The sequence below is a fragment of the Balaenoptera ricei genome, chromosome 5 (assembly GCF_028023285.1).
Source record: "Balaenoptera ricei isolate mBalRic1 chromosome 5, mBalRic1.hap2, whole genome shotgun sequence".
Classification (NCBI taxonomy): domain Eukaryota; kingdom Metazoa; phylum Chordata; class Mammalia; order Artiodactyla; family Balaenopteridae; genus Balaenoptera; species Balaenoptera ricei.
The window spans coordinates 113148152-113175367 of NC_082643.1; the positions used below are offsets into that span (position 1 = coordinate 113148152).

The 27216-nt window shown below is 38.7% G+C and overlaps 1 protein-coding gene and 1 pseudogene across 1 annotated transcript in view; one reads left to right on the forward strand and one right to left on the reverse strand.

Moving 5' to 3' along the window:
* Nucleotides 1-27216, forward strand: part of EGF (epidermal growth factor) — a 90763-nt gene that overhangs the window by 18997 nt on the left and 44550 nt on the right. The window contains exons 2-10 of the mRNA XM_059923428.1: nucleotides 2463-2662; nucleotides 4710-4891; nucleotides 5306-5533; nucleotides 6799-7001; nucleotides 20377-20502; nucleotides 21557-21679; nucleotides 23992-24114; nucleotides 24993-25118; nucleotides 26236-26372. Of these exons, the coding sequence (XP_059779411.1) occupies nucleotides 2463-2662; nucleotides 4710-4891; nucleotides 5306-5533; nucleotides 6799-7001; nucleotides 20377-20502; nucleotides 21557-21679; nucleotides 23992-24114; nucleotides 24993-25118; nucleotides 26236-26372 (1448 nt within the window). The remainder of the gene's footprint in view (nucleotides 1-2462; nucleotides 2663-4709; nucleotides 4892-5305; nucleotides 5534-6798; nucleotides 7002-20376; nucleotides 20503-21556; nucleotides 21680-23991; nucleotides 24115-24992; nucleotides 25119-26235; nucleotides 26373-27216) is intronic.
* Nucleotides 22552-23445, reverse strand: LOC132366619 (large ribosomal subunit protein eL30-like; annotated as a pseudogene).

The window sequence follows — 27216 nt, forward strand, 5'->3', positions numbered from 1 at the left end:
CATTGACTGTAATGTCTGGCCTATCTAGCCCGTGGTGTTATATTAAGGATAAATGAGACCAGGATGTGAAAGTTTGTTATTATTATTATTGTTGTTGTTAGTAAAATAACTACCATAGGATAGATTCTGCTTTTATTAATTTGATAGATCTGCTAGTGTCTATGTCTTCATTCATATTGGTAAAAAGCCCAGACAAATTAAAAAATACAATTATTTATTCATTAATTTATTGATTTAGGAAAAAATTTTGAGTACTTACTATGTACAAAGCATTATGCTATGTTCTGTCTAAAATGTTTAGAGTGCTTTTCCTTTCTCCTTTTTTTTACCTGGAAACCTATTTAGTAGTACTTTGGAATGAATCAAATGTTTTATTGATCTCATCAATGTATCAATGCATTAGGAAATTAATAACATGTATTGACACATCTATTCAGTTTACACAGGATGCATGGTACACATTTCAAAGGGAGGACTCCTGGCAACAAATCCACAGGCCTGCAGCAATCTGTGGCCCACAGATTAGTAGCTGTCTATTTAGGGTGTCTTTTCCTATGCCTTCCTTTTCTCCGTGATACATTGCTATAAGAGAAATGAGTTATAACGACATTCTAGTCCACGGGTTCAAACCTGAACAGTGGTACAACCCTACGTAGTGAGACCTTGGTTGTGGGAATAAGTAATGGCAAATCATATTTGTGTAGTGCTTCACAAATAATGAAATAGTTTCATATCTATAATTTCATTTTCTTTCCCCGGTAGTCCTCTGAGATGGGCTGGGGAGGTCCTGTGAGATGGCCAGAGAAACTAGTGAGCCGGGGCTGGAAACCAGGCCTCCTGGCTCTCAGTTTAATGCCCTTTCCATTTCTCCTGTGATACCTCTGATTCTACAGCTAGAATGGCAATGGAGAATGGGCTGTCCTACACATCTCTGCCAGGGGTCTTGTGCTGTGGAAAAGATATGGGAAGAGTGATTTGAGCCAATTCTTTTAGACATTTATAAAGGCACCTATTTCAAAACTCTCACGATCTTACACTTCTCCCTTCTCTTGTATCTCTATTCCAATATATTCTCTAAAGTGGAGCTAATGTTTCTGACTCTAGAACATAATCCCCAAGTAAGAGGATGTTAATTCATCATCATTTGAAATCCTTAGAACAGTAAACACATTTATTATGTCACATTAAGTAATTAAGGTTTAATATTAAAACAGAATGGAGTCAGCCCAGCAGGGCAGTGAGAATATGTTAGAATTCTTCTCCAATCCCCCACTCATCCCAGTGGTTAACTGGTATAGTTATCTAAAGGCAGAATGGCAGAAGCCTCCTCATCCTCAGTCAGGAAAGACCAAGGAAACTAACCCTTGCTAACCGTGGCTGCAGAGTATGACACGGTCCCCTGACATCGTCTTGGAGCACTGGAGGCAAGCTCTATGTGCAGTCGGCCAATAATTTTTGCTGAGATTTCCAAAGAGAGGTATCAGGTTCCCAAGCAGGTGTTGAGTACTTGGAAGTCTGAGTGGGTAGATGGTCATCACCTGGAACAGGATGGGACCCCAGGCATAGGGTTAGGATACAGGGAAAGGCCTTGTAGGAATCGAGAGATCCACTGAGGTCCACTACTCAGATTTGGCAAATAAAAGTTTAGGGCACTCAGTTACTTGAATTTTGAATTTCAGGTAAACAGTGAATAATTTTTTAGGGTAAAGGATGTCCCATGCAATATGCATGTAATTCAAATTTAACTGGGAGTCGTAAATTTTATGTGGCAATGTTAACAGGGACAAAATATTTCAGAGCTTTCATGGATAGCATTTCAATTTTTCCTGATTCCGCTCAAGACCTCTAGGTTTCACTATGTTCTTCTTTGTCAGTAACCTGGATGCTCTGTTCATAAGGTAAGACTAGAGGAGGGAGATCCATTTCCAAAACGGTAATATCTGAAATTTTATTTCCAATTTACATCATGAAATTTGACATTCATACAGACCCTCTTTACAATAGAATACAGTAGGTAGTTTCTTTTTGAACATAAAAATAACATTATTAAGCTAGAAAGTGTCTTTCTCTTCAAATATTTCTTTTTTCATAATTTGGCAATGTTCATTTCTTACAATCAATTTGTGGAGAAAATGATTTACAAAGTTAATTGTGAACATCTACAGGAAGTCTTTATTATCTAAACAATGGTATTTTTTTAAAATATAAAAGCAGGACTTAAAAAATTAATTGTGAGGACTTCTCTGGCAGTCCAGTGGTTAAGACTCCAAACTTCCAAAACAGCGGGCGCGGGTTCGATACCTGGTTGGGGAAATAAGATCCTACATGCCGTACCATGCGGCACAACCAAAAAAATTAAAAAATTAATTCTGCTTGTGCTATTTGTCATGGGGAAGTATTTTGTCTTAATCAGATAAAATATCATTGAAAACATACTGTTTGGTTTCTTTCTTCCTATGCAGTTCCTGCACCCTTCTTAATTTTCTCCCATGGAAACAGGATCTTTAGGATTGACTTAGAAGGAACTAATCATGAGCAATTGGTGGCAGATGCTGGCATATCCACGATCATGGATTTTCATTACAGTGAAGAAAGAATCTATTGGGTCGATCTAGAAAGACAACTTTTGCAAAGAGTTTTTCTGAATGGGACAAGCCAAGAGGTAAAGTACCATTTCCCATGGCATTCGAGGGATTTTTGAACAGGCTGTCAAATATGATATAGCAAATTCATAACATATAGATAAATGAAAATTACATTACATTGCAAATACGCGTCTGGCATATGTAGGTATTTATTTAATCTGCATCTGTGGTATCATGTTACTGAACAAGCCCATGCATGTGGCATTGCTATTCAGAAGTCCCCAACAGGAGAAAGTGAGGATTTCAATGTAATTTTGAAAAGATGTAAGTTTATTAAGCCAGATCACCATTTTATGGTTAAAACAGATTATTTACATGATTATTTTCTACTCCAGTGGTTCTCAGCTGGTGGCAATTTTGCCCCTCAGGGGACATTTGGCAATGTCAAGAAATATTTTTGATTGTCACAACTGGACTGGGGAGAAGAGAAGATGTGCTAGAGGCCAGGGATGCTGCTAGTCATCCTACAATATGTAGGACAGTCCCCCACAACAAAGAATACCAGGCCCCGCATGTCAATCGCGCTGAGGTGGAGAAACCCTGTCTCACCTGTGTAAAATCTCTGTCATGGGTTTGTGCACCTAATATTTAGGAAGAAAATCTTTTTTCTTTTTATCCTCCAGGTGTTCACACTCTGGAAAAAAAATAATAAAGCAGGTGATAGATATAAAATATTTTGCTTCAATCACATACAAAAGATCTTTTATCTTTCTTCTTAATTAGTAGAACCCTTAAATGAGTCCCAGCAGGAATGGTCTCTCCTGGGAGATGGATTACCGAGAGCAGGTGGCCAGAGAAACCTTAAGCATTTATTCCCAACACAAAGTGCCTGCTGTTTGTTTTTGGGTTTGTTTTTTTTTTTTAAACACAACTTTCTCCCTCCAATTATTCTTAAAGCCTTCAATTAGGCACTAATCTGTTTTATCACATCTCTAATACTTACTAATCTCACTTTTAACAAAGATGGCTACTCATTACTCTCCAGCCATCTGTAGACTAGTTTCAAAATCTTGAGTTTAAGAATTTGGAGGGTTTCCTGTCAGAGAACAGGAAAAAGCATTAAATAGTTGTGGAATTTGTGGCAAGTCATTAAGAAAGGATTGGCCTGAAGCCTAAAATCCACTAGTATTAGTCCCTGCTTTGGGTTAAAACATTGTTTATAAAGGACAACCATTAAAAGGCAAACAATTTACCAGGGTGAACTAATATCTTAGCAATTAGTTAAATGGATTGGCTAGATTACTTTGTATGGGATGTAGGAATAGCACAGACTCTGAGACTGATTTCTGCCCAACTCTGTGTTTGCTGATTTCACATTGGTAGCTGAAAATCAGTGATTGTGGGAATATTTCCACCACAGAAATCTGCCATGGTACAAATCAGGGCTTCCTCCAATCTCTCACCCTCCACGCACCTAGAGGACCGGTTTACCTGCACATGCTGGAACTAGGAGATAACTGAGGTTTGGTTAAGTTGTTTTTATCATGAGAGAGCATAAAGAAAAGCCCTGCTATTCAGATCCTGGGGACAGAGCCTGAAGGCACTGAGGACTTTTAGAAAGGGAGGGACCTGGAAGGTCCCTTTATAAAGGGAGGAAGAGGGGCCAGAAGAAATTAATCTACTTAATGCCCCTATGCACAAACTCCAAGGGAATCTTGCCAGAATTTAGCAAAGCTTGGAATTGGGTTCAGGTGAGAACCTGGAAAATTCCGTTAGCAAATGGAATTGAATAAATTAACCTTAAGGTAGCATGGAAATTCCACTGTTACTATAGTTGAAATTATTAATACTTTATGGCTGATTGCCTAATTTCAATAAATATAGAATAAATTTTCATCTCAAAGCTGTGATATAAATACTATGCCCAGAAATATTCACATGGGAGGATGAATATTGCTGCATCTGAATAATGGCATGGTATCTATGACTAGTTTATCATTTAAATTTTGGGAATGCACAAAAATGACAAGAACTTAAAAGAATAAACTTTGATACATAACAATAAAAACAATTTTGTTGTGAATGGGGAAATATTAATAACAATTTTAAAATTTGATTTTACAGAAAATATGCGAGATAGAGAAAAATGTTTCAGGAATGGCAATAAATTGGATCAATGAAGAACTTATTTGGTCAAATCAACAGGAAGGAATCATTACAGTAACAGATATGAAAGGAAACAATTCCCGTGTTCTCTTAAGCGCCTTAAAATATCCTGCAAATATAGCAGTTGATCCAGTAGAAAGGTAAATTCTGCTGGTTTTGGACATTGAAATATATTTCAAAATCTGAAATTCATGGAATCATAACATTTTGACTTAAAGAGACCTCCTGATTGAGACCAAGACTCTCTTTTACAATGCACAAACACCATTTTCAATAGGGCGTTTGCCTGGGTTTGAACTAAGCCAGGCTCGCTCTACCAGTAGCACTGTTGACTACCATGGTTTCCTGCTAGAGAAGCGTAATTCTCCTTCTAACTTGAAATCACACGAAATTGCCGTAACAGGGCAATAAATATTTGTTGAATTGAATTTTCATTCAAAATAGTCAAACTCGTCCTGTGCAGACATCCGGGGATTAGTGAAAAACTGAGAGAAGTCAGCCATTTCAGTGACCTTACATTCAATTATGTGTCTACGTGATGTGTTTGCCCTCAGGTTTATGTTTTGGTCTTCAGAGGTGGCGGGCAGCCTTCACAGAGCAGATCTCGGTGGTGTGGAAGTGAAGCTTCTGTTAGAGACATCAGAGAAAATAACAGCTGTGTCATTGGATGTGCTTGATAAACGGCTCTTTTGGATTCAGTACCATAGAGAAAGAAGCAATTCTCGTATTTGTTCCTGTGATTACGATGGAGGTTCCGTCCATTTTAGCAAACATCGCACACAGTAAGTTTTGCTTTTGGTATATAATAACACAATTGCCATTTGAAGTTTGTGGGATAAATGAATTTTACTTTTGTCAGCTAAACTGGTGTGGTGGTTTAGTACAGATTTTGGAGTCCAAAAACTTGAGCTCAAGTCCCAGATTTACTATTTATTAGGTGAGTGACTTGGGCAGGTTACACGACTTCTCTCATCCTGTTTCCTTTAATGTGGGTGTTGGAGTAGGGAGGGAAGAAAAAGTGCCCACTGAACTGAAATGGTATTTTGAGACTGAAGAGCAAGGCAGGCAGCTCTGTATAAGCAATGGATCAGTATATTATAGGGTAACTTTCTCAGAGGGTGGGATTGGGTGGGCAGCGATCCAGAGCATTTGTAGCTGCACTCCACACTCCCAAGGGGCCACTGAGACAGTTTTACAGTTAACCTAGGGTATGGGGATATGTGCTTGGAAACAGGAAGTGCATTCCTCGGTCAAGATTTATTCCTAAGTCTTGTGGGTGCTGGAAATACGACAGTGAAGGACTTCATCATTTTATGGGGACTAAGAGAGCATAGAGGCCGCCCGATCCTAATGATTATTAAACAATATCTATTATTTACAAAGCCCTTGACAACAGAGAAGTTATTTACTGCACAGTACAGTCCTGGGTAGGGTCAGCGGAAGGATAGGAGGAATTGTACGGGCCCAAGATGGCATCAGTTATGCTGAGAGCCATACAGTGGGGATAATAATAGGACCTATTTCTTGGGATTATTGTGAAGATTAAGTAAAGAAACACAAATAAAAATAATTAACAGAGTATTTGGCATATAATAAATTTTCACATGCTGGTTATAGTTATTCTTTTTGAAATTACTATGTCATGTGTTTTGTGAAGCATCTGTCTTTCATTTGATTTGCTATCTTGCCAGCAACTGACTCTAGCTTGTGGCAAGAGGCAGCAATTAGGTGTGCAAAATTGACACAACCTGAAGTCCACTCTTATCCTGTTCCTGTTTTCTTCCCTATTTTATTTTCACCACACTTATGTGCTGAGAGGCCAAAGAATGAGACAATGGATCTGGAGCTAAAAATCGTATCCTATTAATTAAGATTGTGGCTACATAGAGAAAAATTTAAACTTAACATCTGTTTCTAACCCTAAATGAGAAACAATTGAAAACCTAGGTGATTAAAATTCAGACAATAAATTGAAATGAAGTGAAACTTTAATAAGCCCAGAAGAAATGTTCTGCCATTCTTTATGTGTTTTTCCTGTTGTTTTTAGGCACAATTTTTTTGCGATGTCCCTTTTTGGTGATCGTATTTTCTATTCAACATGGAAAAAGAAGACAATTTGGATAGCTAACAAGCACACTGTGAAGAATATGGTTAAAATTAACCTCAGTCCATCACTTGTACCACCTGGTGGAATTAAAGTAGTGCATCCACTCGTACAGCCCAAGGCAGAGGGTGATCCTTGGGCACCTGGTGAGTCATCTTTGACCTCAAACAGGGTCTGGCATAGCCCCCACCTGCCTACTTTCTCAAGACAGATACTTAGGAGTCATCCTTGATTTCTCCCACTGCCTCACCCTCAATTTCCAATGTACCGCCAAATCCTTTCCATTCTACCTCCTAAATACATCTCAAATGTCCACTCCCCGCCCCCCCAGCTGCCACCACCACAGTCCAAACAGCCAGCATATCTTGTCTGGCCTATTGTAGCAGCTACTTAATTAATCTTTCTGTCTTCTCCTCTTGCCTTTAAATAGTAAATCTGATCTGTTAACCCCCCCTGCTTAAAATATTTCAAAAGCTTTCCTTTGCATTTAGATCGAAATTTAACATTTAACCAGGCCTATCAATATTTGACCAATCTGATCCAGCATCCTTTCCTCCTCCCCTCACTGGACTCTAGCACAAGTCTTCCTGTAGTTCTTCAGACATTCCAAGCTCCTTCATACCTTCGGGTTTTTGCAGTCACTCTTCTCTCTGCCTAGACTTCTCTTCAGTTCTGAGCTTAACTGTCATGTCCTCAGGTAGGCCTTCTCTGGTCCTCCGAGCAAAGTAGGCCCCTTCACCTCCTATCTTTTTCTCGATAGATATTCACTGAACTCATCAAATGTGGAATTACATACCAGTTGGCTTTCTTTTTGATTTTCTCTCCCACTTGATTATAAATGCCATGCATGCAGGGACCATATCTGACAGATGATGGATGGACAGATTGGCGTAAACCACCCTATATTCAGTGGTTATTTGTTTCTTTATAAAGAATTAGTAAAATGAATGGATTAACTGAATCTAGTCGTAGTCCCAAATTTCTACTTTCAAATGTAGACTTCTCTGAATTCTGTTGAAGGACGAAGGGAACGAAAAGTGCCCACTGAACTGAGGAAGCATCTTAAGACCGAAAAATGAGGCAGGCAGCTCCGTATAATCAGTGGATTGATTTATTATAGAGTAACGTACAGGGTGGGATTGGAATGGGGCAGACAATGATCTGGAAGCATTCACAGCTGTACTCTGCACTGCCGAGGGGCCACTGGGACAATTTTATAGTGAACCTGGGGTATGGGGGTACGTGCTTGGAAACAGCGTTTATGAATGGGTCACTAGACTCATGGGTGCCAGGAATATGTCAGGGAAGGTTTTCATCATTGTTTGGGGACTAAAAGAGTATAGAGGCTACCTGGTCCTTATGATTATTACCTACAAAGCCCTTGATGACAGAGAAGTGATTCACTGCACAGCACGGTCCTGGGTAGGGTCAGCAGAAGGACAGGAGAAACTGTAAGGGCCCAAGATGACGTCAGTTATGCTAACAGTCATACAAATTCCTTCACATATAATCTTTTTTTTAGGTAGGCTGTCTTGATATGGCTTATATACCACATAAATTATGTTACACTAACATCTGCCTTTATGTAAAAATTTTATTTCAAGAGGGCTTTAAAATATATTTAATTTCATCTGCAACTAGCCTTGTGAGTTTTCAAAATAAAGATGGAATTGTTTGTTTTCTCTTCTTTCTACCTGTTGGATGCCACTAGGATTTGGTAATAATGTGGGACATGGTAGGGACTAAGATTCCCTCCCACAATTAGTGTATAAATGGGTCTGTACCTGCCCTCGACATAGCTCCTGAAGAGAGCTGGAGGGACTGAACAGAGACCAGGCGTGAGACTGTCAAAGAGAGGTTAGAATCTAGGGGGAATTGACATTGCTGTTTCTTATATCCTCAGGCAGGTAACTAATAGTCCAAATGCTTTTAATCTATTTCTTTAAAAAACTTAGATAGAAACTATAATTTAACTTGTGTAATGACTATACTTTCAATGCAAGAAATGAGAAACTGCAAGGACAAATTCCTAGAGATGAAGCATTTGTTCAGGCAAGTTATTTTTTTTAATTCACTTATTTGAATTTAAAAAGCAAGAGTTGTGGTAAACAATTCACCTGTGGCTTGAGCACAACATTAAAGAACAACAACCAAGTAGCAAGACTATAAAATAGATGGTGACCATATTCCACACCTAAAGGCAGTGGATCTGATATACTGCCAGTTACCTTACATAGGAAATTTCAACTCAAGCTCAGATACAACTTATTGTCCAAGTGGTGATGACTCACAATAAAATTAGAACCAACAACTATAATACTATGAATAAATAATTATTGGTCTCATTCATAGTAGTTAGAGATATCATGATCATCATCATCACTATCTCTTACATTTATATGTAACCTTATAATTTCCAAAGTATTTTCTTGGGCATTACCATATTGGTTTGTCACAGCAACATTGTGAGACAGAAAGGTCCTCAATTATTGTACTCATTTCATAATTGAAAAATATGAAGCCTAGAGAAATAGAGTGACTTTTCCAGGATTACACACCTTGTAAATGATGGATTCTAGGAAAAATTCCTGTCTGTCACTTTAGTGTTCTTTCTACCATAAACAGGTAAGCTCTTCAGAGTCCTTCACTATTACTTGGCCTCTTTAATGGGGAGTTCAAATAGGATATTGAAAGCATGAATTTCAGGAGAAAATCTATAATGCACTATAGAACAATGTGGCAAATATTAGAATTTGATTGGAAAGACGGTGCCAGCTGCAGAGCTACAGGCAAACCTGGAATCTAGAAGGCAGTTGGCACTGGAGATACTGGCTTTAGTTATTGATCAAAGGATGGGCTTCATATGAGGTCCAAGTGCAAAGGACTTTTGATTTCAAGAGTACTGTTACTTTGGCTATCATCAAATAGGTTTAAATTGTTTTAGTGCCATGTACGGCAGAAATTCTTCACCTGAGATTTAGGGTTGTGAAGCCCTTGATTGTATATGTTAGAGGAAGATATGCAATTGTCCCTCCAGGGAGATGGTACCTAACTTCCCTCAGGTTCTTAAAGTACCTGATAGCCTTCACATTTAAAGATGTACTTCTCTGGAGGCTGGTTAATTCCTACTGAAGAATAGGCTTACAACTGTAGCTCTTCTGGCAGAGTGAATAGTAGTAGTACCTTGGTTTGCAAGGCATTTAGTAGTGAGACTACTTCAGTGAGGAGATAGCTGAGAAAAATCATGTAACTTGGTTGATATTATTTTTGTTATAAAATATATGTATTTATACAAATAAGAGGACCAACAAACCTACCTCATGAAAAATGCCTAAACTATCATTTATCAAAATGTTCTCCAAACACTAGTTCTGTAAGGGTTATTTGGAAGGAAGAAACATTTTAGGGTCAGATGATTTAGACTGCGTTAAATAAAGTTAAGCAGGTTGTTTTTTTCTCAAGTGATTTCTCAGAACCACTCAGACGGTTATGTGCACTGTTAATCTCTAAGGGCCGTATAACCTGTGGCATTTTTCTAATTATTTCTTATGCAGTAGGCTGTTTGACTCCTGAATATATTATTTTTAGTTCAGACCTCTTTCTTGAGATATAGACAAATGAAGGGTGGGGGGAGCCTGAGGCATAGTGAGAGCTAAGCTGCAGAGAAAAGTGATTTCAAACATTGGGGATTTATTCATAATATACAAAAGGGAGCAGCCCTGATGAAGACCAAGGGCAAGGGTGGGGCTTACAAAGGCAAAGCCACAGAGCTCCACAAGGAAGACTAATGTATCAGTTTAAACAAGTCCTTGTTGGTCCACGGCTTGTCCATTAGGATTGGCTGGTTATAGAGGAGTTCGATGCAGCAGATTGATGAGCCCAAGTCGAGGTAGTAGAGCCACAGTTTCAGCATCAGGCTGGTTTTCTGATGATTCTGACCTATTTCCTGAGAGTAGTCACTCTGGTGCCTCCTCTTGCTGTCTGCTTCCTCCAGGATCAGGGTCCTGCTGGGGCCACATTGGATGTGCACATTCAGGCTCGGCACAAGTTTCCTTCTCAAGGGCCACGTGTTTAACTGCCTTCTGAGCATTTCTACTTGGACTTCTTGCAAGTGCTTCAGGAACAAAGGAAATAACTGACCCACTCACTTTCCCCTCCCTTCTCCCCAGCTCCTCTCCCTCCAGTGTCCCTACTTTGGTGAGTAGCATTTTACCTCCACCTCGACAGGCAGAAATCTAGGAGTTGCCCTTTCCTCCCTCTTTCTCACTCCAACGCCATGAAATCAATCTCCAGCTCCTGACAATTCCACTACCTACCATCTAACCACTTGGGCCCCTCTCAGAGCCCTCTATCCCTGGCCTCCACTTAATTCATGTCCCCCACTTCCCTTTTCCATGCTGCAGGGAGTATAACCCTTCAAAACGAAGAACCCAATCATGTCGTTCCTGGGTTAAAATCAGTTGTCAGCTCTCAATTGCCAATAATAAAACCCAGTCTTTTTATCTAACCGGTTCACGGGGTACCCCTTTCATTTCTCCGCTTCCACTCTCACCATTTTCTGCATTAAAGTCTGGGCTGCAGCCATCCTCAAAGATTTGATTTCTTCCAGGGAGGCACGCTTGCTCTCTCCTCCAGCCTTTCGGCATGTTCTGGAACACTCTTTTGTTTTTTCTTGGCCGCACGGCTTGTGGCTCTCAGTTCCCCGACCAGAGACTGAACCTGGGCCATGACAGTGAAAGCCCTGAGTCCTAAGCACAAGGCCACCAGGGAACTCCCTGGGAGCACTCTTTCTAATTCTCGGCAGTGGCTTACTCTTCATCCTCTGAGAAACAGCTCCAATATCACTTCTTTCAGGAACACTTTCCCTGACCTCCTCACTCAGAGCCTCAGTAGCTATTTGCAGAAAATAGCAGATTTCCCCTGTCACAGGGCACTTATCATGTTTTGCCGTAATTGTCTGTCTTCCTCAACTTCCTTTGTCCTATGAGAACACAGAATACAACTCTCCATTGTACTCCCAGTGCCTAGAGGACATTTAATAAACCACAGTTGGAAAGAAAAAAGACTGAGAAAAACACCCTTTGGTACCCTCTCCCTGCTAAATAATACCACGAGGAACAAGTTCTAAAGATATTTAATATCTGAATACGTGTTGCCTTTCTTCCATGTTGTAAGACCCCACCCTTGGCCAGACAGTCTTCAGCAAGCCTGCTCCCTTTTGTATAGTTATGAATAAATTCCAGTGTTTTAAATCAGTTTTCTCTGCAGCAGATCTTTGCAGCTTAGTGAAAGTCTTTTTCAGAGTCTTTTAGACTCTTTTATGCTTCAGTCTTTTTCTTCTTTCTTTTCATTAAGTGGTCTAGGTTTCAGGAAAAAAGTCTGGGCTAGAAATAATAGATTTGGGAGTCACATGGGCTGCTGTGTAGGAAATAGAAAAATGGCACAGGTCATATTGCTCTTAGAAATAATAGTCATGACCATTGACTGGATGCAGAATGATCTGCTCTGGGCTTCTCCTACATTCTCTCATTTAATCTCCACAACAACCCTACAAATTAAGTGTGATTATTAGTACCATTTTATAGATTACAAAGCTGAGGTTCAGAGATGTCACAATTGCTTGTTCAAGGTCACACTGGGGTGGACCTGAGATTTGAACCCAGGCAGACTGACACCATGCTGCCTCCCCAGCTACCCTCTCACTGTTGTCTATAGTTTCCTATCTTAGGTTTGCCTTAATTGTTTTGGGATAACCTGTCATTTGGCATATTCTTGTCTATCCATGGCCTGCTGGTGGTTAAAAGCTTCAGTTTGCACAGATTATGGGGCCCAAACCTTATTTTTTTTCTCTTTTAAAAATTTTTTCCACTTCAGGAACTCAGAAAATCAATCTCTCTCTCTCTGTCTCTCTCTCTCACTCACACACACACAAGCACACACACACACACACTCCTTCTCTGGCGCTCTGAAAAGAGACACAGACTTGATCTCACATTTCTGTTGTCATGATTAAACTTATTAGGCAGCAGTGTTCTCCTGGCTGCCCTGACACCTATAGCTGTCCCTCAGTACCCATGGGGATTTGTTCGGACTCTGGCCAATACCAAAATCCCAGGATGCACTAGTCCCTTATAAAATAGTGTAGTATTTGCATATTACCTAACGTCCTTCCTTGTACTTTAAATCATCTCTAGATTACTTATCATACCTAACACAATATAAATACTATGTAAATAGTTGTAAATACAATGTAAATACTATGTAAACAGTCTCTGGCACAAGGCAAATTCAAATTTTGTTTTTTGAAACTTTTGGAATTTTTTTAAAGAATATTTTTGATCCACGGTTGGTTGAATATGCAGATGTGGAACTCACGGATACAAAGGGCAGACTGTATAGGAATCTCAGAGCCAGTGTGGGAACTTCTTTGTATACAGTGTTAATGGCATTATTTCAAGCTCAACATTTGGAGAATTTGCAACTATAGTTTTACTGCTCACAGATGTTCTTTTGTAAAAGGTGTAAACAATTTTGCTTTCTTCTGTGATTCTTTAAAATGTAGATTCCAGTTTTAATCTCATAAGAGAATTTCAAAAGCGTCTTCTTTGGAAAATGAAGCACGTCTGTCATCAACACTGTTTCAAATACTTTGCATTCATTTCATGCAGAAAAATGTTGCTGAATTTCTTTAATTCTGAGAGTTCCTGAAGGAGAACTGTCTCCACCTAGAAATGTACCCGCTTATAGAAGTGACTAGTGTAGCTAAAACTGCCCGAGTGGGACTCTAATTCATTTTGATTATGTCATTACTGGGGTTTCTACTGTAAAACCTTGGTTTTTTTTGGATACCTCTAGAAAAGAATCATCCTAGATATATGAATCTTTTTTTCACATAGTTTTTTCTTAAAATGTAAATATTGTGGTAAAGTACACATAACATAAAATATATCATCTTAGCCATTTTTAAGTGTACAGTTAGGTGGCATTAAGTACATTCACAGTTTTTGTGCAACCATCACCACCATTAATCTCCATAAATCTTATCATCTTGTAAAACTGAAACTCTACACCCATTAAATGAGAACTCCCCATTTCTGCCTCTCCTCAGCCCCTGGCAACCACCGTTCTCCTTTCTGTCTCTGTGATTTTGACTACTACTCTAAGGACCTCATATAAGTGTAATCATACAATATTCCTCTTTTTGTGACTGGTTTATTTCACTCAGCAAAATGTCCTCAAGATACATCTGTTTTGTAGCATGTGTCAGAATTTCTTTTCTTTTTAAGGCTGAATAATATCCCACTGCATGTATATATCACATTTTGCTTATCTGTTTATCCTTTGATAAACACTTGGGTTGCTTCCATGTTTTAGCTATTGGGAATAGTCCTGCTACAAACATGGGTCTGCAAATATCTTTTTGAGATGCTGCTTTTAATTCTTTTGAACGTATACTCAGAAGTGAGTTGTTGGATCATACGGTAATTTTACTTTTAATTTTTTGAAGGCCCATTATACTGTTTTCCACAGCGGCTGTACTATTTTACATTTACACCAACAGTGCACAAGGATTCCAATTTCTCCATATCCTCATCTACACTTATATTCTGTTTTCATATAGTTTAAATTATCAGTTCAAACACCCAAAGCTCTGTTATTTATTACAGAAATCTTAGCAAATTATGGATTTCTGTATCTTCCTAACATATTTATAGATAGTTATTGACATTTTCTTAATGATGAGGGTCACATTTACAAAGATACACGTCATTGGGGCAAGAATAGGACTGATTTGAGGCAAAGCTGGGTTTTTAATGCAGGTTTGCCCTGACACCAAATGGCTGCCATGTGAAGTGCCTTTTAAATACTTGGAATGGCTCTTTATCAATTTTCTATCTTTCTTGCTGTTGTCTCTTGCTTCTTGCTGGTTTCCATATGCCTGGCTGTGGCCTCTTTATTTTCTGAGACTTTTTCCTGCCATTCATTTGTTGAGGAGCCCAGATCATTTGTCCCTTAGAATTTCCCACATTCTGGATTTTTCAGATTCTCTCCCAGTGGTGTCATTTAACATGATTCTGTTTTTCCTATACACTGGTAGTTTTAGCCTAGAAGCCTTATCAGATTCAGATTTTGTGCAAGAGTACTTTATAGGTGGTACTGCAGGTAGTACCTCATGCTTCCTAGTGACCACGCCAGAGGGCATGCAGTGGCTGGGTCTCCATTCTTTTTGTGATGTTCAAGATTCATCAGTGGTTCAGGTGTTGCCAGCCTGGTCTGTCCATTATAGCGTTTCCTATCAGCCTTTTGTGTAATGGCTTTACAAGCTATTAATTGTCATTGCTTAGAGGCATTTTTTCATTAGAGGTTTGAAGTAATGACATTCTAATTCTATCACTGCTTATTAGTTGAATAACTTTTCCACATCAGCTCCATGATTTCCCTGAGGAGCATCTTTTATAGGAAAGGTAAATTAAATGCTTGATTTAATCTTTCCCTTAATTTATCTGTTTTCAGAATAAAGGGTTAGTGTATCCTCCAGAGGTGACCTTCTTTTAAAAAAAGCATCTTTATAAATTCAAGGATGTAAAAAATATTTGAAATGTTTTTATTCATAGCAGTTATTATCATTTTCACACTCAGATTATGCCGTCTTTCTCCAGGAGGAGCCTGAGATAAGGCTTCTAGTTGTGGGAAAGATGACCAGTAACTAACCCTTGGTGGTCTAGAATGCCAGGCTGAGGCTGTGTCTGGGCTCAGCAAGAGAGAACATCAGAATCATGTAGCCACTCCTGCTAGTGGGGAATGCACTGCGGATGGGGGTGGTAGCAATGGGAGCGGAGGCCTCCACACCTTGTGTTTGCATCTTCATGCTGTGGACTGGCCAAGCTCCTCAGAAATAGGTCTGAAATAAGGAAAGACTGAGTGGGCCTGAGGGGTGCATCTGAAAGTAAAAGGCATTTATTATTTAACTGCTCAGAGGCTGTTGATTTGTTTACCTTCTTTTTGTTTTTAAGATTTTTTTTAAGTGGTCCATTGTTAAAAATCTTTATTGAATTTGTTACAATATTGCTTCTGTTTTATGTGTTGGTTTTTTGGCCACTGATGCATGTGGGATCTTAGCTCCCTGACCAGGATCAAACCCACACCCCCTGCATTGGAAGGAGAAGTCTTAACCACTGGACCACCAGGGAAGTCCTGATTTCTTTACTTTCTGATTCTTAGGTTTAGATGGATAAGGATACCAAGTAGCTAAGTTCTGGCTAAGTGGTTTTTTTTTTTTTTTAACTATAATTAGGAATTCCAATAGCACAGAATAACCATTCTTGTTTCTTCCTTCTTATTTTCTATTAACAAAGAAGAATAAACTTCTATATTATACAGTTTGGGAAGTTTTTTGGGGAAGGTGAGGGAGTCATTTATTCAGGGAACTCACTAATGAAAAAGACAATAAATAAATAAAACAAAAATCATAGACATTTATAGAAAAATATATATAATTTATATATTTTATTATACATAGAATATATAGCATAACATATTAATATGTTAATATATTAACTTTATTGTGTATCAGTATATAATGGTATATATTAATATATAATATTAATAATATAAATATATATATTCTATAAAAACCCATAATTATATTATATATATATATACACGTAAGTATATGTATATACATATACACATACACACATATTATATACATTGAAGAGATGAGGTCTGTCATTGAAGACTTGAGCTCGAGTCCCACTCCTACCCCTTATTACTTATATGTGATCCTTAAGATACTATTTCCTAATCTGTAAAATGGAAGACAATAATTGCTCTGCATAGCTCAAGGGCTTGTTATAAAAATTACATGTGATAATGTAAATGCTTTATAAAATGTTATTCAAATTTTTAACTATTGGGGGTGCTAAATATTTACTTGAAAGAATGATTCAAGTGAATGGGTTCAAATGGAAGAGACTGGAAAGGCTTTGTTGATGAGGTGAGTCTGACACTGAATTTGAGGTAGAGAGAAAGGTGTGATCAGTGGAAAGAAGCAGGTTCGGGAATCCCACGTGTGTTGTTTCAGAACTGCGCCAGGGTAAAATCTATAGTTTGCTTGGCTGTAGCAAAGCTCATGAGAGCTTGTGAGTCGGGCAGTTATTGAAGGCGCAGTTGGTGGTGGACATTAAACTCCATGATTAAGGAGCTTTAATTTGATCTCAAAGGTAATTAGGCTCCACTGCTGGGCTCTGGGAGGGGTGTTACCTGAGGTCAGCAGCAGCATTCTGGGTGCTAGCTTCAGCCTAATTTGAAGCTAAAGAACAGCAGAAGATTAAGGAGATTAAACAAAATACAGCCCTCAATCCTCTATGTTTTGCCTCTTCCTGAAATGACCTTTTAAGTGTTTAGTGTCTGAATTCGGGTCACATCATCAGCTCAGCCATTCAGAGACGAATAGTGATTGCTTTCCTGCCTATGTTCATCATTGAATAGTAATGTATATTGTTAATAAGTATCATTAAAACCATCATCAGTATGGTATAGTGGAAAGAATACTGACCATCTATTTGAGTTCTAACTCTGAGGTTGACTGGAAATTCAAGGAGAAACCAGATAAAGGAGTTAAGTTGCGGGTTTCATGATCACAGGTTTTTGTGCATGTGTTCCAGATGTTTGTAGCACCCCTGTGTTGTAAAGGGCACCAGGTTAGGTGCTATTGGGACTATAAATGTGAATGGGATACATGTTTTATCCTCAGAAGCTTACTGATTAATGAAAAAGATATATACATATATATGCATAATTGTGATGATGTTGATGATTATAATAAGAACACACAGAAGAACAGGAAGAGATAGTAGAAAAGTACAAAAGAAAAAAAGATAAATAACATTGGATCTAGATGAAGAACAGAGCAATTTCCTGTACCCTAGACACTAATTGTTTTCTCCGTAAGTCAGTTTGAATCTCCATTAACATATCAAAAGCAAGTATTAAGGTTTGAGAATCTTTAGAGGTATAAATTTAGAGGAATTTACAACAAACATTTGATTCTGTATAGAACCATAATTTTTTTTTAAGTGAGGGATCTCAGAGAATATCTACTTTGACACTTTTGTTTCATGGAAACTGAAGTCAAAGGGATAAAGTGATTTTATGTAAAAGGCAGGATGAAGACAGAACTCAGTTTTCCCAATTCTTAATGCAGTGGTCGTCTATCATACTGGGTTTGGAAAGATTTTTATAGGGGATATTTACAGGAAGCATAATCTCTCAATTTTTGGTTCCCTCAAGAAAGTAGTAGCACTTTGGTGCTATTGAAAGGCTATTAAAAGGTGCTATTAATCAGGCCTTTCTGGATTTTTGTTGTTGTTCATTTGTAAACGTTATAAAAAATACAGTTAAAACAATCACATGCTCTTTTTTAGAAATTTGAATTAGGTACATTTTGTCTCCAGTACATTTGTGAGTTTCTGACTTTAGTCATTTACTTTAAAAATTGGGGTCATTTTGGTTTTAATTTTCTTAATTAAAATTTTGCTATGTGAAGCGTGTAGGAACATGAAAAACAATGTTACTAAACATGTGTAATTGGCATAAAAACCGTGGACAAGAAACAAAATTTTTGGAATCAATATCCAAAAACTATTCAGTGTAGGGCTTCCCTGGTGGCAGGGTGGATAGGAATCTTCCTGCCAATGCAGGGGATACGGGTTCGTTCCCTGGTCCGGGAAGATCCCACATGCCACAGAGCAGCTAGGCCAGTGCGCCACAACTACTGAGCCTGCGCTCTAGAGCCCACGAGCCACAACTACTGAAGCCTGTGCCCCTAGAACCCGTGCTCTGCAACAGGAGAGGCCGCCACAGTGAGGGGCCCGCGGTCCGCAAGGAAGAGTAACCCCCGCTCACTGCAACTAGAGAAAGCCCAAGCGCTGCAACGAAGACCCAACGCAGCCAAAAATAAATAAATTAAAAATTACATTTTTTTAATTTAAAAAAAACTATCCAGTGTAAATCTTAACTGACTTAGTTGACAATATTGCAACAGTATTAAATAATTGTGCATGTAATTCTATCAAGAGATCTGAATAAACAAGTTTAAAATAACTAAAGAAATAACATAGATTAGCTAAAAGGAAGCGTACATAACTGAGGTGAAAGTGGGATATTCCATTAGTACTTTAGGCCAGTGTTTCTCAAAGTGTGGTGTAAAGACTCCAGCGTCAGAATCATTCCAGATTCCAGTAAAAGTGAGCCTTTCCCTTGATGTATCAAATCAGAATCTCTAGAGGGCGACATGCCCTCCAGCTGGTCTCAAGGTACATGAGAAACATTTTCAAGGGGGCAAGAATATGTTTCTAATGTGCGATGCTTTGTTGGTCAAGAAAAGTGTTTAGTAACTTGAAGTAGAAGGAAAGGGGTAGAGTCAGCGTGAGGAGCCGCCTTTCTAAGTAGACAGAGACCAGAGAAACAAACCTACGTGGAGGACCGTCTCAGCCTCTTGCAGTACTGTGCTCAGGCTCTCGCTGGCTTGTTTCTTGTGTCTTTCACAGCAAGACTGTGTTTTTAGTGGGCTCCTCCCCTTACTCACAGGCTCTCACTGATCTCAGCTATGCCGGGTCTCCTGGTGCCTGACCCCAGTCCTCTTCCCCTGCCGTCACCTATTGCCAGAGCTCTGGCCTCCATAACTACATGCACCTTGAGAGCTGCCCTCAAATTCAAGCTTACCTCTGTATTTCCCAGAGCATTTCACAAAGTCATTATTAAAATTGGCAAAAAAATGAGAAGGAACAAAATTTGAACAGGGATATATGTTACTAGTTTAGCCCTTGACTCTGGCTTTGAAAACCAAAGGTACCAAGTTGGCCATTTGTTGTTCAATGTATTTGGCTAATTTAATCCAAGCACCTACCTTACTGAGCAGATTTTACTACTTGCCCTGGGCTATTTTGTCAAACATGGAATGCTGGCAGCAATAAACTCGGAAACTTGGGGATAAGACATATGGCAGTGGTATATACTGTCTGAAGGAAGTTGTTCTTTACATAATGATCCTAAAAACAGATAAATATATAGATCTGACCTATAAATATTATACTTAAAAAGAGATGTTCTTCGTTTTGCAGCCTTGTTTGCTTCTTAAACAGATATTTCATTTTCAGCATTTCTGTTTATTGACTTATTTATTTTTTAAATAAATAAATACTTTTGATAAAAGCAGGTCAAAAAGAAAAAGCTATTAAGTTGTGCTTAGTGTTCGTAACCCAAGGAATGACATCTCCATGTAATTAGTATGTCCTGTCCCGAGAGCTACTGTAGGAGAGATACAACTAGAGAAATAAATGGGCTTCGGAATGCTGAGTAATCTGGGCTAATGTTCGACCCTAGAGCAGTGCCACCTCCGTGAGACAACATCCCTGCTGATGTCATGGGAAGATTAGAGTTCTTAGGAGCCATGAGGGGATCATGCATTGCCCCTGTCAAAACACACCTCCACTCCAAATTAACTGCCTTCTCTTTTAGATCAGAAACTCTGCAGACTGAGGAAAGGTAACTGCAGAAGCAGCACGTGTGGGCAAGAGCCTAAGTCCCATGTGTGCATGTGTGCAGAGGGATATGCTTTAAGCCAAGATGGAAAGAACTGTGAAGGTAATGTGTGGTGAGCAAGCACAGCCCACCAGAACCTCCATGTGAAACCAATTTCAAGTTTCCTCCTTTTTTCCCCCAGAAAAGCAATTTTATTTTTTCCCCAATTTTAAAGCCCTTGTAACACTTTCAGGTCTCCTTTATATCTTGTGTTCCCAGATCAGATACTTTCAGAGGCTACTCAGGGATTGATATAAGGCAGGGATTCTCTGAGTGGACTCTACGGAGCTCTGTGGGTTTGACGGTGTGCAAAATGTCAGTATTGTCAAGTTTTTTAGGGGAGTAGTTCCGTAGCTCTCATGAGATCCTCAAAGGGTATGTGACTCCCACATCTCATCACATAACTGTTTGGTAGGAATCTTGAGAAATGGCACCTTGGCTGGTTATCTGGGGCTCGTCCTATTGTGAGACTCCAGGCCCGATGTAATTAACCCAAGGAGAAATGCCATGTCCTTTCTCCTGGGACGTCCAGTGAGTTACCGATGAAAAGAATCCAATGGCTGCAACGTACATTCAGTGGAATTAGTTGGGGTGAGACTTCAGGTCAACCTGGCATCTGCCTGTTAACTGCAGTCCCCTGCTTACGTGGGACTAGTGGGCGAGAGCCATAGCATAGAACAGTGTTCTGGAAGGCTGGGTTTCAGCCAGAGTAAAGCTGCTAGGGGATGTTCCCACATTCAGGTGAAGGGCTCCTGTCAGCATCGAGAAAGCTGAAGAGCAAAGCAGGGGAGGTCCTGCCCTTGACAAGAACTTTCTAGGGTCCTTGCCTTAAATGGCTATATCTTTTCAGGGGAAATAGTACTACTTTATCCCAAGAGTAATTTTAATATGAAAATCTGTATTTGAAAGTATAAACTGTGACAGTTTAAACCATGGCTTTCATGATAATTGAACTAATTTCTTTCACTCTTTGTTAGAGTAGCAAAAACAGTCTTGCCATGGTCAGTTACAGCAGATAGGGGTGTGAGATACCCTACTTTTTGCTGACTTATTAGTGATAACTACAATTTCTTTTCAAAAATAACCATCTGACTGTTTTACTGTTGTTATGGTGTAGATGTCAACGAGTGTGCCTTTTGGAATCATGGCTGTACTCTTGGGTGTGAGAACATCCCTGGATCCTATTATTGCACATGCCCTGTAGGATTTGTTCTGCTTCCTGATGGGAAACGGTGTCACCGTAAGTCACAACAAGTATTTATTGCATTATTTCCTCCATTTTCACTGATGTTTCTAAGGTGGCTATGATCTGAGTTGGTGGTCCTCGATCAATAGTATGCATCAGGAGTACCTTGGAGTTTTATTTTGGTTTGTTTTTTAAAATGTGAATGACCAGACTCTATCCCAGACCTGTTAAATCAAAACCTCCAACAAGCATGTATTTATATATTTTACTGTTTATTTATCCATATTTTATTATATTTCATTATATATCTCTGAAAGGTAAGCATGTAGAAAACATAATCATGATACTATTACATCTAAAAAACTAGCTCGAATTCCCTAATATCTAATACCCAGTCAGTTTTCAGGTATAACCACAATACCATTATCACAACTAAAAAAATTAACAATAATTCCCTAATAACATCAAGTATCTAGTCAGTTTTCAAATTATCTTAAAAAGTTTTCAACAGTTGATTTGTTTGACTAGGTATCCAAACAAGCTCTGTGTGTTATACTGATATTAGCTGATACCTCTCTCTCTTATCCTACAGATTCCCTCTCCTCTTTTTTTCCCCTTGCAAGTATTTGCTGAAGAAACTGTTTTTTTCCTGCAGAGTTTCGCACACTCTGGATTTTACTGAACACACTTCTAAGATGTCACTGTCCTTCTCAAACTTGTAGTTAGATCTGCAGGCTTGATCAGATTAGGCTTTGAAATTTTGACAATAATACTTCATTGGTATGCTTATACTTCCATGAGGAGACACATAACATCTGGTTGTTTCTCCCTCTGTCATCCGTTCTAAAGTTCCCCAATGGTCTTTCTTCTTCTTTTTTTGAAGAACAAACTCTGGACAGTTTTACTGAAGAAAAAATATGCAGGATTTACTTTTCACCAGTCCATTCTGGCATTCTTCTAATGCTGTCAGAATCACCTGGGTCAATAATAGCCAGTGTGCATGTTACTGACCCTTTCCAGTCAGTCCTCACAAGGGTCCTCCTGCCCGGCATCGCTAGTGCCAATAGGACGAGACCGAGTTTGGTTCAGAAGCAAAGGAAAGCTTTATTACTGGACCAGAGGTTGGAGAGATGCGAGCTCTCCTCCATAGTACCAGCTCCCCTGGCAGGCCGTGGGCAGGGCTGCTTTATAGGGTTCTCCACAGCTGGGAGGGGGCGGAGCTCCCACTGGGCACACACAAGCGTGCTGTTCAGGCTCCAGGTCGCAGTGCTGGGCACAGGGTCTCTGCACACGGCTGTCGCTGCCATGTTGAATCGAGGAGTCGAGCACAGTGCTTCTGCATACGGCCCACCGAGCTGCAGTATCAGGTGCAGCAGTTCTGCGCTGGGAACTCTGATCCCATGTGTTAGGCGCAAGGCCTCTGCACACAGCCCCCTACATGCAACTGAAACGAGACTAAGCCCAAAGAAGAGGTTAGACCTTATCTTATCACCTAGATTCCATCTTATTTTTCCCGAGGACCCCAGTGGGCTTTGCCAGTGACATAGATACTCTAGTATTTTCCACATGCTGTGCCCAATTCAATATTATTGCCACCGTAGTGGTGGCCACCAGTCTGGGCCAACATGGTGTAGTACTCTATTTCAGATTTCCACAAGACTGGGCGTTTGTTGGTGAGGATGACCAGTTTCTCTTTGCCTTGTCTGAACATTTCCAGAATCTGCTTGTACCTGCAGCACTTACTTTCCACTTTCTATAATGAGTTGGAGCATAGAGTTGATCAGGCCCAGCAACTTTTTCGTCTTCTTTTCGGCCACCATTTTTCTGCCTTAGGATGGGACTGCCCCCAACCGAGAGCAGCTGCCAAGACTGCTGGGAGCAAGAAAGAGCCCAGTCTTCTTTCAGGGAATGGTTGTAGTGGCCATTAACACTCATTTCCTAGATTCATTATTTCATCAGGGGATTTGAATGATGATATCTAGTTCTAATATTTCTTTTTAATCATTAATTGTAATACCTTTATAAAGAGAATGTTCTCTCATTAACTATTTGGTGACTTCAAGATACAATTCTTACAGTTAAGGCAGTATAAATGATGAATTTTTTTCTCTTTGCTTACTTATATTTAGGATAACTTTGAGGAAACTAGAGTCATTTTCCAAAGTTAGGAGTCCTTCTTTAATTTGTTTTAGATTTGAAACTTTTTCTTTATTTTTATATCTCCATTACCACAGCAATTCATAAATGTTCAATCTTTATTTAACTTATTCTTTTCAGGATATCATATTTTTTGTTAGCAACTGAATTTACCAAATTTCCATAAATCTGATTTAACACTAATCTTGACCTTATTTTTCATTAATTAGAATTAATTTCCTGCCCAAGCAATGTGTCTGAATGCAGTCATGATTGTGTTCTGACATCAGACGGTCCCATATGTTTCTGTCCTGAAGGCTCAGTGCTTGAGACAGATGGGAAAACCTGTAGTGGTAAGTTTATTTACCTATCGTTTGTTTGAAAACATTCATTTTCTAACTGACACCTAAAAATCCATCTACTGACAAAGGAGAATAGATTTTCCAACATTACACATTGAAAGATATTTACATAATGGATTAACATATGGATTTAAGTAAGATTTTTGTTTTTTGTTTTTAGATAGCATAGTGTAGTGGTTATGAGCAAGAGCTTTGAAGCTAGACAGCCCTGAAATAGTATTACCAGTTACTAGCAGTGTTGTTTTGGACTAGTTACTTGCCCTCTTTTGGTCTCAGTTTCCTCATCTGTAGAGGTTAATGATACCTGCCTCCTGGATTTGTGACCAGCATTAAACAAGATGGTGGATGTGGAGTGCTTAGCCTGTTCCTTGCACCTATGAATACCTCCCTACTTTTATCTTCATAGAGACTTAAGCATATAGAGTGAAGGCTATAACTCAAAATTAGCAAAGAGTTATGTGTGACATTTTTTTAAATACAAAGAGCAAAAGAAGTCAGACCAAAAATGTGAGAGAGAAAAAAATATATTAATCACTAGGAAGAATTAGACCAGCTGCCAAACTCATCATAATGCATTTTTTATTCCAGCCAGCTGCCAGTGTGCTTGTTCACAAATTCAGTGATAGAACAAGGAGACAAGGGTCATTGGGATGGGAAGGATTAACACTGAAGATGTCAGGTTATAGGGAAGTAGAGTATGGTGACATTTTCCTCCTAATCTCTGAAAAATAAGCTTGATTGTGACAGTATGAATGATTGTGGAAATGGTTTTAAAATGCAATGTATATTTGGTTCACCTTAATATTTTGATGAAAAATTGACATATTTTTAATAACATAGCATCATTACCAAGGAATTGTTTTTTGTAGGTTGTTCATCTCCCGATAATGGTGGATGTAGCCAGCTCTGCATTCCTCTCAGCCCAGTGTCCTGGGAATGTGGCTGCATTCCGGGGTATGACCTACAATTGGACAAAAAGAGCTGTACAGCCTCAGGTTAGTGCTGTGAACATTTGAAAGTGGGTCTCTGCAAAAAAGATTATGTGAAAAACAACATTTTATTTAGAAAGTGTTAAATTGCTTTTGGCTTCTGCATAGAAAGTCTGATTTTTTCATTTTTGGAAATGGAAAACAAATCACATTATAAATATAAATAACATAAATTAATATTATATAAATAATAATTCTGTGTTTGAGGAACATTTTGAAGTTAATTAGCGTTAAGCAAAGATTTACTATAACATCAGGTATGGCATTCCAGTATATGTGAAAGTCATAACCAGAATAGTCTTAAAACAATTTATAGTTAAGGGGCATTTATAGTTAAGGGGCATTTAATAAATATTTGTTGATTGATTTGATTTTTATCTCTCTGGTGAATGTAATAATCATAATACTTTGACAAGTTCTGTCCTCTTCATGACAAAATTTAATATAAAGTTGTGTGCTTCAACTATTTTTTCATCTTCTAATATTACTTCTCATGTCCTTCAACAGCCTTGGAAATCCTAGATTTATGCCAAATTGATTTAATCTCTCCTGGGGTTCATTATGCCTGTAACCTGGGATAACATAATGATGAGCCTACAGAGTCTGCCTTAGACCCCAGTACTCTTAACTTCTCAGGGCCTTAGTTAATATAGCATAATCTGAGCTCTGAAAATTATCAGGGGTCTAGTTATTAACTCACATAATCATACCTCCATTTTAAAAGTGTCCAGACCAGAGAAGGGTATTTTTTTGGACATGAATTAATACAATCTGCTAATATTAATGTTTCAATATGTGTGACTCAAGGAGATTACACAGCATAAGACTTACATCATTTAGTTAAGATGTTTGTTACTTAATACTGTCTCTTTCTATAAGTAATTTGTATTTTAAAAGCAGGCATCTAGACAGGGAGGAAACCAGTGATGAAATTCTGGCCATATGTCACCTCATGGGAAAGGAAGTCTTCTTGCCTCTCTTAACCTACACTGTACTGGTGGGAAATTAAAAAAAAGTACTGCAGAAATTAAGGAAGAGGGTACAATGAACGGGAAGAGTCAGAAGTGCCTTTTGGGTTCCAAGGCATATTTTAAATGCAACCATATTTAAATTTGGTTATTAGGACCACCACCGTTTTTGCTGTTTGCCAATTCTCAAGATATTCGACACGTGCGTTTTGATGGAACAGATTATGGAACCCTGCTCAGCCAGCAAATAGGAATGGTTTTTGCCCTAGATCATGACCCTGTGGAAAATAAGGTATGATTTTGCTGCTTGAACAGATGTGGCTGTGCTTTAAGGACAGAGTGGAGGATTTTATCCTAACAGATGACCTGGGTTACTTGAAAATCCTCTGCTAAGCTCAGAACAATTAGGCAAAGACAAATTTAAATGTAGATATTAAAACATCACTTGAGAAAGTTTTAAGGATGTTTCTGTTATCATAACCCTACCTGGTTCCTTGCTGTGATTCAGCCATTTTATTGGGGATAATTTGAACAGAATCTGAAGTTTAGTTTCCTCTTTGGAAATGAGAATAGGAAGCTAGCACAGTGCCATACACACAGGAAGAGCACCATAAATAGGTTTTTATTTATTTGTGTTTTGGGAGAAATAGGAGGTTGAGGTGCAGCATAGGAAGTATGGATTACTAATTTGCATTCAATACATGTCCTTAAGGGAGGAAATTCAGTGACCTCCTAACCATGAAAACCAAGAAACATAAGTTTTACAGCTCATGTGTGAATGGCAGTCTAACACAACATTATTTATATAATAATTTTACATGAAGTTTTTTTGTATAAACATTAGAATTTCTAAATTATCAACCCAATCAGCTGACCGTTTGGTCTTTAATTTCTTGTTATCTTTATGCTAGGTTAGAATGTGCTTGAAATGATATGTTACAGTGTCTTCTGGAGGTTAATCAGCCAATAATTATGAAGTTACATAGTTATTAATCTCCCTCCATAATGATTTAGTTATTACTAGATGGTGCATTAATTCCTAGAATTTTAAACCTTATGCTTTTGTTTCTTCCTGATTTGAAGCATTCTGGTAAATGGCCAAAAGAGACAGAGTAAAGCAAATTGATTCTGTGTTT